At 32.8% G+C, this 16,058-nt stretch overlaps 2 protein-coding genes across 4 annotated transcripts; both read left to right on the forward strand.

Moving 5' to 3' along the window:
• On the forward strand, positions 657–8,749 carry LOC109361257 (putative clathrin assembly protein At2g01600). The gene is made up of 15 exons (XM_019606654.1): positions 657–935; positions 1,028–1,097; positions 1,210–1,307; positions 3,253–3,391; positions 3,738–3,865; positions 4,227–4,319; positions 4,486–4,536; positions 5,583–5,648; positions 5,745–5,810; positions 5,933–6,013; positions 6,107–6,187; positions 6,473–6,652; positions 6,730–6,811; positions 6,915–7,024; positions 8,247–8,749. Exons 1-15 carry the CDS (start codon positions 846–848, stop codon positions 8,592–8,594), a joined length of 1,683 nt encoding a protein of 560 aa, XP_019462199.1. The 5' UTR covers positions 657–845; the 3' UTR covers positions 8,595–8,749.
• Positions 10,613–13,232, forward strand: LOC109361360 (exosome complex component RRP42). 3 transcript variants are annotated; one of them, XM_019606833.1, is made up of 8 exons: positions 10,613–10,734; positions 10,913–11,078; positions 11,175–11,231; positions 11,340–11,432; positions 11,737–11,815; positions 11,936–12,060; positions 12,521–12,664; positions 12,742–13,232. In XM_019606833.1, exons 2-8 carry the CDS (start codon positions 10,953–10,955, stop codon positions 12,979–12,981), a joined length of 864 nt encoding a protein of 287 aa, XP_019462378.1. In that variant the 5' UTR covers positions 10,613–10,734; positions 10,913–10,952; the 3' UTR covers positions 12,982–13,232. The 3 variants fall into 3 exon arrangements, with proteins under 3 accessions (XP_019462378.1, XP_019462379.1, XP_019462380.1); XM_019606834.1 differs by having other exon boundaries at positions 10,923–11,078; XM_019606835.1 differs by having other exon boundaries at positions 10,618–10,733; positions 10,950–11,078.

Here is a 16,058-nt window from a genome sequence, read left to right on the forward strand (position 1 = left end):
TTTGTTTAAAAGATTACACTTACTTTTTTTCCAGGGGTGGTCCGTGTAATGAAAGTATAAAAATTAGGGGATGTTTATGTAGGTGGAAAAAAGTAAGGGATAGTTTGTATAATTTCATTAAAACTCCGGATGTCTAAGTGTAATTTAATCTTATTTTTTCTATATGTTTCATCTCATTAAAAGTTAGTAAGCTAACCTCCTTCAAATTCTTAAGATGACATATATTCCTTATAAAACAATAATTAATAAATAAAATAACACTTTTATAACATCAAATTTTATTTATTTTGGGGAAAGATTTATAAAATGATATACCATTTTTCTATAATTATACAAAACAAACATTAACTCCAAGATATAGTCACCACATTATGATTACAAATTAAAAACAAGAATGAAATGATTATAAATTAAATAAACAATGATGACGAGGTAATAGGGGAAACAGGACAATAATATATTGTACCAAAATCTTACCTCCAATTATGTTCATATCAATAAAAATATATAGTTAAATAAAATTAAATATCCATTATTTCTTCTGTTTTTATTTTATGTCATTGTTTTGGACATGTTTTGAGATAATATTCAATCCTTGTCGTCCGGAGCAGCCTCCAAACCCCAACAATTCTAGAAAATTACTACTTTCTTCAACCGAAAAAAGAAAAGAAAAATTAAAGAAAGTCAACCACTATGAACAACTAACCAATTCTCTTTAGTCAACTTTCTTCATTCTCTCTCTTCTGTAATAATCTCATTCATTCACAGAACATAGAGCGAGAAAGTGAAAATCACCAAGGTTTCAATACCAAACTTTTTGTATAGTAGAAGATAGAACAAAAAAAATGGGTACTCTTCAATCTTGGAGAAAAGCTTATGGTGCTCTCAAAGACACTACCAAAGTTGGTCTTGCTCATGTCAATAGCGATTACGCGGTACAACATTACATTTTCCTTTTTATTTTTATTTTTTTTTGAATTTTTATTTCGAATTATTTCATGTGATTAATGGGTGATTCATATTTTAGGATTTGGATGTTGCTATAGTGAAAGCTACTAATCATGTTGAGTGTCCTCCAAAAGAGAGACACCTTAGAAGTAAGTGTTATGTGATTATTTTGTAGATTCAATTTTGTCCATTTTTTTGTTCTTAATGAGGAAAATGATAGAATGATATATAAATGCATCATTTTTGTTGTTTTCAATGTAGAAATTCATTTTGCTGTTGGTGCTGTACAACCCAGAGCTGATGTTGCTTACTGCATTCATTCTCTTGCTCGTCGATTGGCCAAGACGCGAAATTGGACAGTATGTTGTTGGATCCAATTGTTGTTGTGATAACTTAGCGGAATGGATCGTCTTATGTCATTTTTTCTCTCATGTGATCATGCGAAAGAGAGATAGACATGAAGGGATTTTATTAGTAGGTGCGGGAAAGATCTGCAGAATTTCATTTATAACTTTTTTGTGTAGTTATGTTGGTGTGAGAAAAAATGACATTAGAGATCCATTCCTGATATACTATAATTGGAACTCAGAATTATAATTTTGTTTGACTATTTAATGACTTGCATGCTGCAGAAGAGTTTTAGACTTTTAGGATCTTTATGGAAGCCAAAACCTCTAATGTTAATGAGAATTTACAGCTGAAAATGCAATAAGAAATGATTCCCGTTTTCCGAACTAGCACATAACATCACACATGTTAGGGAATAAGGCAGCTAGAGATCGTAAACAAAGAAATATATGCATTTAGGATTTTTTTATTTTGGATTATATCTCGTCTTTTTCGAAGCTGCAGGTATACTTTTCCTTTCTCCATTAGTAAAATACAATTTTCTATATAAAATGAGTTAGAACTGTATAAATTAGATGATAAGATAACTTCCTAAGATGAAAAAACTGCCACAAAAGTCAAGTTGGCAAAATGTAAAAAAAAACTTGTAAATGATGCAAAACTTGTGAGAACCATGCCACAAAAGCTAGCCGGTGTGGTTGGAGAGCCCAAAGCAATATAAACCCAACACCAAATCCAACACTTTGATGTGGGACTCAAGTGCCATACCTTTCTATTCAATCCTAATATCCCATCATGATCAGCAGCCCTGACTACCAAGTGCCATACTCGAGTGCCATACCCTGGCTAATCCTTGGCGAATATTGCAACACCGACATCACCACCTGTCCCACTCATTTTCAGCATGGTGGAAAGCTCTGATATTAATTGATATGAACTTTGGGAGAACCGGAAAACCATACCACGGAAGCTAGCCATTGTGGTTGTATAGCCCAAAGCTATTTAAACCCCACATTGGTATCTCATACTTCCAATGTGAGACTCAAATCACATACCTTGCAATTGAATCCTAACAGCAAGCCTCTCCAATTTTCTTAAGGTCTAGTAGGATTTAGGGACATGTTCTTTCTAACAACAATTTTATTTGTACGAAAAATAATTACGAAGGCAATCTTGTCCTAAAAAAGCTCAAGAGATAAGCATCTCTGCTTCAAATTCTGACATTCTTGTACAGAATATATGCCAAGCCTCATTTGAAACAATGTTGTTTGTCACCAATAATTTTGAGTATGCCAAGCTATTGTGCAGCGCAGAAGCTAATTGTTTGTCTCATTACTTCTTGGGGGTAAGCTTGGTGAAGCTATCAAATATTGGGTTGATATATGTTAACACTTTCAAAGAGAATAATGATGAGTATTTTTTTGAAGTTAACTATAATTGAGGTAAGATGGAAAGATTGTCTAAGGTGGCTTAGAATATTAATCTGTAGTTGAAGGGTGAGAATCCCTAAAACTAAAGAAGACAAAGTTCCTAAAATGATAAGATATAATCCCTAAAAAATATAATATATGCAAATCCCGAATTATCAATATCATAATCCATTCTGCCTCTATTCCAGAGTAAGTCTAACTAGTGTCGCATCTATGCCCCTACTAAATAAGAAGAAAAAAACTCTGCTTTCCTGGCCCTCTTTACTATTGGCATATTTGTAGTTGTTGCTGAAGGAGTTTTTGATATCTTAACTGAGTATTTAATATTACTTCACCATTCCTCAATTTTAGTGATATGGAATTTATACAGAGTTTACTCCTGGTCCTCTGCAATATTCTTATGCATTTGAATTTATTTGTTCTCTGTAATATTTCATTAGTTGCTGACTCGACTCTAATTATGTAGCTGATAATTTTATAAAGGTTTGATATATTTGTATTTCACTTTCCTTTATCTTGTTCACAGGTGGCACTGAAAACACTGATAGTCATCCATAGGTTGCTGAGGGAAAGCGATCCTACTTTTAGAGAAGAACTTCTTAATTTTTCACAGAGGGGACGCATTCTCCAACTTTCTAATTTCAAGGATGATTCTAGTCCAATTGGTTAGATCTTTGACCTTGTATGTTTTTTTAATTTAATATTATTCTGCAGGTTTCTACTATTTTGTAATTCTCAATCAGGTTTGATAGGCTGGATTCTGGGACCCAATTAGAAAATATTATGACCATAGTTTGGCACTAATAGAGTATTTCAAACTTTTAAAATATAGAAACTTGATTGAAATTCTGCAAATAATATAGTGACCACAGATTAATCAAACCTATTTTTAATTTTCCTGTTGACTATTGTAGTTTTTTTTGGAAAGTGATCTTAGAATGATTTCGTTGTTGTTCAATACTTAATTTAGTTGTATAACTTGTTTGATTGTATGATGTCATTTACCTGCAGCTTGGGATTGCTCTGCCTGGGTACGTACTTATGCATTCTTTTTGGAAGAAAGACTTGAATGTTTCCGGATTCTGAAGTATGATATTGAAGCTGAGCGTCTACCGAAGTCTGCCCCAGGGCAGGAAAAGGTAATTTCATTGAACATTTATTATAATCTTTTGTGATAACTGGTAAGTGATAATAAATCAAGTTCAGAGTTTCATTTGTGACAGTTTTTGCATGAAAAATGAATAGGGAAACTCCTTTCCCTGCTTTATATCTAAAATCTTTAACTGTATCTATTATCCCTTTTTAAGAGCTTTTTTTATATGAAAACTTCTTGATTGCTGCCTGGCATAGTAATCCAATAAACTTTTAAATGGTTGGTGTGGATTTTTTTACTTGCTATTGATGAAGTTTGTTTTTTTCTTCTGGTTGAAACATGCGTTTTTGTCTTGCAAACTTTTCCTTTTTGGGAGAAGTTTTCATATTTTTTTGTTTTACAAGCAGGGACGCAGCAGGACCAGGGATTTGGATAGCGAGGAGCTATTGGAGCAGTTACCTGCTTTGCAGAAGCTGCTTTATCGCCTTGTTGGTTGCCGGGTAATTTGTGAAATATCTGTTTCCTTTATCTTATTTTTTTTACCAGTTTAGCTTAAATGCTACATATCAATTTAGTTTAATTAGTTTTTTGAATCTTATAGCTATTCTTTTCTGGGGTATCACTTATTGAAATAGTATTAACTGATTGTACCCTACAACTTTTCAGCCGGAAGGTGCAGCTTTTAGCAACCATGTGATACAATATGCCCTGGCTCTGGTATGTATTTAGTGTGTGTTTTTATCTATAAACTATTTTTGTGTCAAGCCATCCATTTAGAACTTACAGATAGGCTGGAGAAAATTTTGTTTTTTGTATGTCAAAACATTCGATGTGACATTTGCAGTAGATTTCTTATGGTGGCCTTATGGCATAAGACTGGGGGTGCTTATGATAAAGGGTTCTGCAGTTTATTGAAACATTATTGGTTGATCACTTGATCTTATAAGTTATGAAACACTTTACCATCTATTTCTATTTGTGTGGATTACAATAATCATTAGATCAAAACTGTCATATTTAGGTAGGTTTCTTTGGCAAACCATTTGATTTAGGAGAGTATTAGGTAATTGGTATCTATTTGATGCAAAGTTCATGGTCTTTTATGGGGTTTCGCTATCAGAGATGTTGAGGGCCTGGGAAGTTTTGTGAACTCAATTTTTTTTTTCATGTTCGTTTTATGGTTTAGGAGGACTCCTCATCCTCCCCAATCTTTGTACTTCTTTCTCTACCGTTATAAATTTCTTTTATCAAATAATGATAATAATAATGGCTACTGAATATGCAACTGCTTTAAGTACTTTTTCCCTAGCCCCAGTGAGCCCCCAATACCCTATTCACGTAAACTTTCATTTACCGAATTGCTGCTGTAATTTTGGATTGAGGGTGGTGGTTAGGGAAAGCCCTCCCCTAAGTGGAAGATCTTCTGATACCTATGACTATTTACCGATTCCTTGAAAGGTGGTGGGAGGTAATATCATCCGTGTTGGGTGCTTGGTGATGTTAGAACTGACTTTCAATCATCATCTTCTATTGCACTGTTTTAGGAAAGGGACATCAGTTATGGTGACAACTTGTATGTATGGTAAATGAAAATTTGTACTGTCCAAGTCACTGATCACCCTCCTAAGAAGTGAGGTTTTATATAATCCTCTTTCTGTAACATTTACTTTGTATTGGAGCTATGCAGTTCTCAAGCATGATTTTATAAGATGGATTGTACTTGCTTACTTTTTTCAATGATCTGATTCTTACGCTCATTTTAGGTATTAAAAGAAAGCTTTAAGATCTATTGTGCTATTAATGACGGCATTATCAATCTTGTTGATAAGGTAAGTTGGCATGTGGTTATGCAGGCTATGAATATGAAGTTTAAATAAAATCTGTGCTTTATATTGGAAAGTGATTATTTCTTGATTTATTTATAGTTTTTTGAGATGTCCAGACATGAAGCTATTAAAGCCCTTGATGTATATAAACGTGCGGGTCAGCAGGTGACAATATACATTAGTATTTCATGAAACATTTTGCAACTAGTAGTTTAATGCTGTAAATGAGAAGGCTTTTTCAATTTATATTCACAATGCTTGTGTTGATTCTACGTAATATGTTGCAGGCAGCAAATCTCTCTGATTTCTATGAAAGCTGCAAAGGGTTGGAACTTGCTAGGAATTTTCAGTTTCCCGTCTTACGAGAGGTGTCTTTTTTATTGCATACCAAATTGATGTTACAATTTCTCACAATTTCATTTTTAATTTGTTCCCATTTTTTGTATTTATGATGTGTTTAGCCTCCACAATCTTTTCTTACAACCATGGAGGACTACATAAGGGAGGCACCACGAGTAGTTACTGTTCCAACTGAGCCATTGGTTAGTACCTCATTATTATTTTTATGAACAGCATATTTGTTAAAATTCCTTTGCGATAGTTTTTGTTTGTTTTAGTTCTAATTGATATTAGCTAGACACCAATTTATTTATTTATTTTTTAATTATTGCTGGTAGATTTAAGTTCCTTAATCCGAGTCATTGTCATGACTTGAACCTTTGCCTCTACTAAGCACCTACGCCTACCATCAGTCCATCACTTTATCTATGCCCAAGGTTGCATTCGGATTAGAGTTCTAGTCAACTAATCATCTTCTTTATCAACAGTTGCAGTTGACTTATAGACCCGAAGAAGATGTTCTCACAATTGAAGACACTAAATCATCTGTTGAAGAACAGGAGCCATCAGTGACTGTTGATGATGTTATTGTCTCTAAGTCTGAGCCTCCTCCTGCTGCTCCTCCTCCACCACCTTCTCACAACAATTTTGAAACCGGAGACTTACTGGTAAGACTTCGGTTCAAGGTTCAGTCATTTCAGGTTATGTTTTTCTACAATTTTCTTTACTCCCTTCCTTGATGTAGGGGTTGAATGAAATTACTTTTGATGCTTCATCAATAGAAGAAAGAAACGCTCTTGCCTTAGCCATTGTCCCCACCGAAACTGGTGAGCTTTTTGTTTTCAGTTTCTTCTGAAATTGTGCTTCTTAGCTTGGGTTGGTCGATGGTTTTGCTTAACTAGGAAATGTGACTGTTTTGCACATTTATAGGCACAGCATCAAGTGCTGCTCAAGCAAAAGATTTTGATCCATCCGGATGGGAGCTTGCACTGGTTACCACTCCAAGTACCAATATTTCTTCAGTCAATGAGAGACAATGGGTAGGTCCTTCACATGACCCTTTTCTAGTATGAATTAACATCAGTGTTGAATCAAAGTTATGTAATTGAGAAGCATTTGTAAACCATGTTGCATTAAAAGCTGACATCATTTAGACCACTTTTAGGATCTAACTTGAAGGTGGACTGGAGTCCCACATCAAAATCCATATTTCTAATGTGAGGTTTATATGGACTTGAGCTCTCCCAAGAGTTCTATTAAAACTGAATCGACCAAGACACTAAGTTACTGGTTCAACCAGTGGGTCACTTGTTAAACCGCATACCGGTTAGTCACATATATATTTCTTTATATAGTAAATAAAAGAGATGGGAAAATAATAAAAATATATATAGTAAATATGCCAATTTGAGCTTCAAAACACAACTACACATAGCTTAGTGGTTAGTGTTGGTAGGCACTATGAGGAACCTTGGGTCCAAGTCTCGCAGATATCGATTTGCTAATTATTTTGGCATTTTAATTTGGTCGACACATCACATAGGCTAGGTCAACACTACTTCAGCATGGCCGACATGGTTCCTGGGGACCGGTTCGGTTCGAAACAACTGGTTTAGTCTGGTTCTGACCGGGGTAAGCTGTTATTCACTGGTTTATATGCATGTCCGGTCCAATTGACCAACCAGACAGATTTTCTGATTGTACCAGCTGGTCCAGTCCACTTTTAATAACTATGCTCCCACGACAATGGCTAGTTTTTGTGTTGTGCTTCTCCTAAAGTTTGTATCAATTGGGTATCGAAGGCTTTCACTGTGTCTTTCATTTGCAAATGAGCAACATTTTGTCATTTTAGCTTGGAAATAGTCAAAGGACTAGTGCATAACTAGCCCATGTGGGCTTGGGCTGCATGTGAGTGGATCACTATGGAATTTTAGTATGAGAGAATTCCAACTTAGGGCTCTCCGACCATAATGGCCTTTGTGGTGTGGTTGTCCCAAGGTTTGAACCAACCGCACTAGGGAGTTACTTTGTACTAGTAATTTTCACACCAGATTAATGTACCATATGATTTTTATGGAATGTGTTTCATTTATCTCATATGGTTGTCTTCACTAGTAATTTGCAGGACTTTCTTCTTTGTGTGACATGTTTTACTTTTTTGGCTACCAATACCTCAGATTGTTTAACAAATGTTGAAATTATCATTTATCTCTCTATAGCTTCAGCAGTTCTGTTAATCATTTTCCTCTCATTCAATATCAGGCTGGTGGATTGGATTCTCTCACCCTTAACAGCTTATACGACGAAGGAGCATATCGATCTGCACAGCAACCGGTTTACGGAGCACCAACCCCATATCCATTTGGAGTGCAAGATCCTTTTGCTTCATCAAGCAACATCCCTCCTCCATCGAATGTCCAAATGGCAGCAATGGCGCAACAACAGCAAGTAAATTCATTCGGTCCTTACCAACCTTATCAGCTACAACAACCACATATGATGATGAACCCAGCAAACCCTTTTGGAGATGCAGGATATGGGGCATTTCCTGTGAATTCAGTTTCTCACCCACAGCATAATAACCCATTTGGAAGCACTGGTTTGTTATAAGAACACTATTTTGGAGATACAATGTATTAATTCAATCAGTGAAGTTGGTTTTTGTTTGCTAGTTAGATGGTTTGTGGAATGGAATGATTGTAAAGTTTACATCACATATTGTCATATTCATTTTATCATATATACACAGAATGATGGTTTTTTTTTATGTATACAATGTTTATATACTTTGGACTTTGATATATATTATATATATAATGTGCTATACATGATACATAAGTAGATAAGTGCCTCAAAAGAAGTATATGTTTTACTATATATAAGGATTGAATAAAATTGAGATGACCAGCATGGGGCTGTTGATGTTTGTTCATTTGTGAACATTGCCTGTGGTTATTCAGATGTTGATAATTAACATTTGAAGATTATAATGGCCCTATCTCCCATCTGATTTTGATGCTTTTCATTAAACCCCTATGTCAATGCTCTCCCTTGGAATATTTATTTTATACTTATTCACATTTTCCAAAACTTAAGAACTTTAGGCCAAAATTCACTCAAATTATGAACCTATGGCATTTGTTCATACTTCCAAAATTTAAAACAATGTAAAATAGGAACCAATTTCTTATAGGAAAACTTCCCACAATGATGAGCTATATGGTAGACGTTCTTCAAAAAGTTAAGAATTACCACCATGATTGTTAAAGTGAAATAGAGATTACATATATGAATAACAATGATTATTTAGACATGCAACATGCAGATACTTTTGGACAATATCTATAATGGGTTGGGTCTGGCTCTTATTTTTGGACCCACAAGTAATTGGAAATCGAAATTTTGAGATGTAGTAATGGACGAGTCTGAGTCTAGAAATGAGGTACCCAAATCCGTTGATACTTGTATCCATTATTCCTTCCTAAACCTATATATATCAACATAAATTTTTTAATATTAGGTTAACTATAACTTGTAATATAAATGTTATATTGTTAATCCAAAATCATAATATCATGTAATTCATAAATGTGATTGTTATGCCGTTAAACTATGTTGTTAAGTAGTGATATTATGTTATTAATTTATATGTGAGGTAATGTTATATTGATTAAATAATTCTTCCCAAATAAAATTTCCATCATAGTATTGAGGTAATGACTTTGTTTTTTTTTATGTTTGTTTTAATAAAATAAGTTGTATCTAATAATTAATTTAAATTATATTTTATAATTTTATTATTATTTTTTCTCTTTTTAATTCAAACAACATATATACGACTATAAGAAGGACCCAAATGTAGCCTACACAATGAGTATCCATGTGCGCGTCCAAAAACAAATGAAGGAGGTGAGTCCCAAAAATTTGCTATATAAGTGAAAGAGAAAAGGATCTATATACTGACAGTTAGTGTAAGAGTTCTTTATATTGCATCCAACATTCATTTTCAATTATCATTAACTTTTCATAAAAAGTAAAAAGTAATCCAAATGAATAGTAGATAATGTACTGAATGTATATACATCTTTACATTGTTAGTACATTTATTCATACTTCCAAAATTAAGAACCTCATAAAATAGGAAAGAATTTCTAATGTTAAAATGCCCCCCTATGATTATCCTCTCAATTTTACTAGTTCATCAATCTTTTATACAAAATTTAATTAGAATAGAGATGATTCCAAAACACAACATTAGAAAAACCCAAAATATATGGAGACAACCATCTATTGCAACATAATTTCATTAAAATTTAGAAGTAAAAGAAAAAATGAAAATAATTTCCATTAGAATAGATAATCAATAGTTCACTTAAAAAATAAGATTAAAGACTTATTTTATACTTTCAAAACTTACTTCTACACTAATTTGACTCCTAAAAAATAAAAAACCCAATATGATCTCAAAGTTTTTAAAAATAATCAATAGTCATTTTTAATATTTTTAAGATATTCAAAAAAAAATATTTTAATTAATATTCACAAATATTTAGTACTAGTTTGAAATAAATTTGTAAGCACATGGATATTGTGGTTGTTCAATCTGAAGATAAAGAGAATTGAAAGTTATTATAGTTTGAAAACCCGCTCAGCTCTAAACCCTAAAAACGCACGTGCTACTCTCCGGCGTTGCCGAACTTCGCGAATCGCCGCCGCTGAAACCCGCTCAACCGCTGCCGCCACGCCTTTCGTAAGTCTCTTCGCTTCTTGAGATCCTCTGTGAAACGCGTTTGTAAAGTTTAGCGCTTTTATTTGTTAGAGATAGAGATACCAATCCTCTATGATTGATAACATTTGAAATGTTTTACGTGATCCTAATTGTTTTTGATTTTTGGTTGAGTTGACAAGTAACGTGTTCGATGTTTTAGGTACTTTTAGTTATCAAATTTGTCTTCTGTAATTTCAATAATGGTGGGTTTATCACTTGGAGAGCAACATTTCATTCAAGGTGGCATTGCTCAAGATCTTCGTTGTGATGGTAGAAAGAGATTGGCTTATCGACCGATCTCGGTTGAAACCGGAGTCATCCCCCAGGTAATGTTTTAATGTGTTGGCACTTGGCTGACCATCTAAAATTTTCTTGCTTTTAAGTAGCTTTTTAATTTTGGCATTTTGTGAACTTTATTTCAGGCCAACGGTTCAGCGAGAGTTAGGATGGGTGCTACAGATGTCATTGCCAGTGTGAAGGTATGTCAAAGTCAGAATGTAACATGCTTTTGTTTAATAGTATGAACAGTTTTTTCAGATCATAAATGTTCGTTTAATAACCATGATATAATGGTTGCACAAGTGCAGGCTGAACTCGGAAAACCAAGCTTATTGCAACCTAACAAAGGGAAAGTCTCGATATATATTGATTGCAGTTCGACTGCTGAGCCAGCTTTCGAGGTTTCATATTTGCTTAACTTCCTATTTGTTTGATGAATTCATCCAAATATCTTGGCTTTCTTCATATTATGCAACTTAAAGTATCATGAACATTTTTTAATAGAACTAAGCATTGTGGTCATAGCTTACAAAATAATAAGCACTTTGAATGGTGCAATTGAATAATAAGCTTTAGAGTTTAGTCTCTCAGCAATAGTAGTGTTTTCTATTATTGCTGTCTTTATCATTCTTGATTTGTAAGTACATTTAATCCTTCAGTATAATAAATTTTATTTGGTGTTCTATATTTTTCGCTTTTATATAGGGTAGAGGGGGTGATGAGTTATCAGCAGAACTATCAACTGCTCTTCAACGCTGTCTCTTGGGTGGGAAAAGTGGAGCAGGTCTGTTTTCCTCTGTGTCAAGACTATGCTTCTGACCATACACTTTCCCTCCATCGTTATTGCCTCATTTTTTAATTTTAATATTTATTGCTGTTGATCTCTGCACTTCTTTTTTTCCAGGTGCTGGAATTGACCTCTCCTCACTTGTTGTCATTGATGGAAAAATTTGTTGGGATCTCTACATTGACGGGCTTGTAGTTAGCTCTGATGGGAATTTGTTGGATGCTCTAGGCGCTGCCATTAAGGTACAATTTAAAACAAAAATGGAATAGCATGCTAGAAATGCTTGAAAAGATGAGATTAATAGATTATTGGTGTTCTGTTTCAAATACTATCATTTTCTGAGGATCTCCATAATATTTGTTTCATTTATCATATTTTTAGCCATTGATGTTACAAACAGGGTATTTGGGTTGTTTTAACTTTTAAAGATGTGGAGTAAGACCCATGTTTATCGGTCATAGACTCATAGCAGTTTTGGGATTTGAAGTTACCCACTTGTCTTCTCTAATTCATTCATTATTGAAAATGTCCCAGTTCTCTGTAGATGTTTTCTTAAGTTCCCAAACAGTTTTGCAATCAGTTTCATGGAGCTTTTCCACAGGAATTTCCTTTTTACCATGAAGTTGTGACTTGAAAATATAAAGCCTTTTTGAGAATTAACCAGAAAAGCCTTTATGCAGTTAACTCCTGTTATTTGTTTAGGCCGCTTTGAGCAATACTGGTATTCCTAGAGTCCATGTTGCTGCCGGTGCCTCAAGTGATGAGAAACCAGAACTTGACGTAAGTGATGAGGAGTTTCTGCAGTTTGACACATCTTCAGTCCCTGTTATAATTACACTTACTAAGGTAACAACACACTTGAACTCTCCTTTCTTCTCAAATTGACCATATTTGGCTATAATGTCAGTTGATCTCTTTTTTAGGTTGGAAAGCACTATATAGTGGACGCCACTTCAGAAGAGGAATCACAAATGAGCTCTGCTGTTTCTATTTCTGTTAACAGGCAAAGGAGCATCTGTGGCATAACGAAACGAGGAGGTGCAGGTCTGGATCCAAGCATCATTCTTGATATGATATCTGTGGCTCAGCATGTGAGTGAGCAATTAATTAACAAATTGGATTCAGAAATAGCTTCTGCTGAAGCTGGAGATGATGAGTCATGACTTAGAACTTAGTGGTAATTAGGATGTGTTGTACACTAATGAAGTGGTCTACTTGAACTAAACTTTGTATTTTGGTAAATTTTGTTAAGTATGGATTAAAATCTGTTAGTGTATGTCAGAATTATTGTCCTTGGTTGCATTGACCTATCTTAGCTATGACATGGTTGTTTGATGCCAAGCAAGGTTTTTAGATGTGGTCGTGATGCTGAATGATGTGGTGCACAATGTTTAAACACACTCTGTAATTTGGGGTGCCTCATTTGCAGTTGCCACCAACAGACATGTCATAAAGAAAAATGATTCTTATCCATGATTTTTGATATAATCAACATGCTCCTTTTTTCTCTATATTTTACTCTAAAATATTGATATCATTTTTATGTATTTTACTGAGGTGATAAATCTTCATGATATATATAGAATAATATAAAATTTACTATAGGAGGAAAATCCTTGATGCTAAGGCCTTTGCCATCGGGTCTAAGAGGCAAAATATAAGCTTTTACTGGCAATCAAACGGTAGAATTGACATCCGAATCTGTGGTAATGCATTTCTTAGGTAAGGTATGCTGCAGTGGATATATTAGACATGACTTTCAACACTTTGATGGCATTTGTACTGTTTGCATTTTCATTTCTGTCTTCATGAATTTGAAGGGTGTTTTCCGAGGAAGGATTTTGAGAGGGATAAGGAAGTGCTATTAATACCAAAGGAATTAAAATGACAAAGGAGATATCAAGTGAATTTAGAGAATCTGAATCATAGGATAAAAAATCATGGTGGTGAAATAAAAATGTACAAGACAAAGTTAAGGTGAAAATAAAATGTTATACGGTATTGTCCAGATATAAAAAGTTCAAAAAAATACAAGACAACAAAGAAATGTGCCAAAAAATGGTGTGTCAAATAAAATAAAATATAGTGCATGATGAGTTGTACATATCACTATCACACTATGTATCAATGGAGGGGAAAGATCAACTATAGGCCAGTAAAGGTAGTGAGACAAAAGACTTAAGAGTAAGTGTAAGCATTAAAGATGAAAATTAAAAAGTCTTGGTAAAGTATAAAATTATTAAGTATATATGAATAATTATTTTCAAAGGCATTTAAATATCGATCAATGACTTTTTGCATTTTGATAGGCTGAACAATAAAGAAGTTGATCATAGTTATACATTTATCATAGAATTCAAGAGTTGGAGTGGAAAGAAGTTTTTGAAAGGATGAAAAATGATAGAATGGACTAATTTACACCTATTAAGACCTAAAAGGTTATAGGATAGGGGCATTAGTTGGTCCAAAAAATTAATTAACGAGATTATGATGTCTAAAAAGGTGTAAGACTAATGCATGGGAAAGATTTTAATTCTTATCTATAAGAATAATGAAGATATAGAAAATTGTGCAAACTATAGGAATTAAACATACAAGTTATAATATGAAGTTATGTGATAGAATAATTAAGCGGAGGTTGAGACAAAAGATATACATTACTAAAATTTAATTTGGTTTTATGTCAAAGATGTCGATCGTGTAATTTATATACTTGCTATGGTAATTGATGGAGACATATCAAAGTAACAAAAATGAGTTACACATGATTTTTCATTAATTTGAAAATATGTATGATAATAATGTGCTTATATTAATATCAGAAAGTTGTAAGAAAAAAGAAGTTCAAATGTCCCACGTTCGAATATGATTTTTACTATTGTTATATGGCTTATATTAATGATCAAAATTGAGTCTTTACTTGTTTATATTGGTCTTGGGTGTGCTTATATCTAAAAATGAGTGTCACATTCATGTTTTGTGTGAATGATATTGTCCTAGTTTAAAACTCGATTGATAAATTAAATGAGAAGTTATAAATATGAATAGAAGCTTTATAAGTACATGAGTTTCATATAAGCTAAAGCGAGACAAAGTATTTATAGTATAAGTTTAATAAGAGGTGGATAAATCCTACTTTAGGGATAAAAAATAGAGATCATGTATATCACAACTTAATAGATTTAAATATTTTGGATCAACCATACAACATGATATGATTAAGAATGAATATGTAAGAAGAAAGTTGCGGTAGCTCTTATTATAGATAAGATGGTAAAATCGATCATAAATAATTTGGACATATGCAAAACATACCATTATAAGTTCCAACAATGAGAGTAAACCAATTAATGGAGGTTAATCCAATTTCTAAAAGGAGAAAAATACCAACAAAAAAATAAACGAAACACTTATGAAAGATTTAGATATGAAACATATTGTCATACTATTTGATTCATTTAGGAGGTCCACCACTCCACCTAGTGAACTAAAACTTGGTTAGTGTATGTATGTTGTGGATGCCAATATTTAATCAATTGTTTTTTTAAATCCCAACTTTATTTGTGATTTTTACTTTTATGAAAAGTGGAAATTGATTGTTACGTAAAAGCGAAGTAATTAATTATTTAAAAATAGTTATCATACCAAAAATAATTTAAGAAATGATATATTTTCTTAATATTATATAATTTCTATATGACTAAATATACTAGTCATATAATTTCGACCTATTATCAATTCAATTAAGATATTGAATTAATAATACAAAGATATTATATTAATATCTATTTATATTAGTACTAGAATCTTAATTAAATAAGAAAATAAGTCATAAGATAAAATAATTTTAATCCTAAGCAATCTTATAAGATAATGTAACAAATTTAAGATAAAATCATCATAATATAATATATTATTTCTATATCTAAGCATATCCAGATACTCTTATAAGATATTTTAAAATATTTTATATATTTTAATACTTACCAAAGTCAAGTCTAATTTCGAATTGAACAAATTCGTATTAAGTTAAACCAGATTGAATATAGACTACTCAACTCAGTTGGATTATTTCTTGCTCAAATTATCACCATTATACCAAAATATAATACATAAAGAGCATTGTTAGAAACAAGTGCTATTGAGAAAATTTAAAATAATTAATATGGTACACTTAATTTTATTTAAATGATTAAGATTAAAACATAAATAATTATGACTTTTTAAGTGATGATGTAAG

The sequence above is a fragment of the Lupinus angustifolius genome, chromosome LG11 (assembly GCF_001865875.1).
Source record: "Lupinus angustifolius cultivar Tanjil chromosome LG11, LupAngTanjil_v1.0, whole genome shotgun sequence".
NCBI lineage: Eukaryota > Viridiplantae > Streptophyta > Magnoliopsida > Fabales > Fabaceae > Lupinus > Lupinus angustifolius.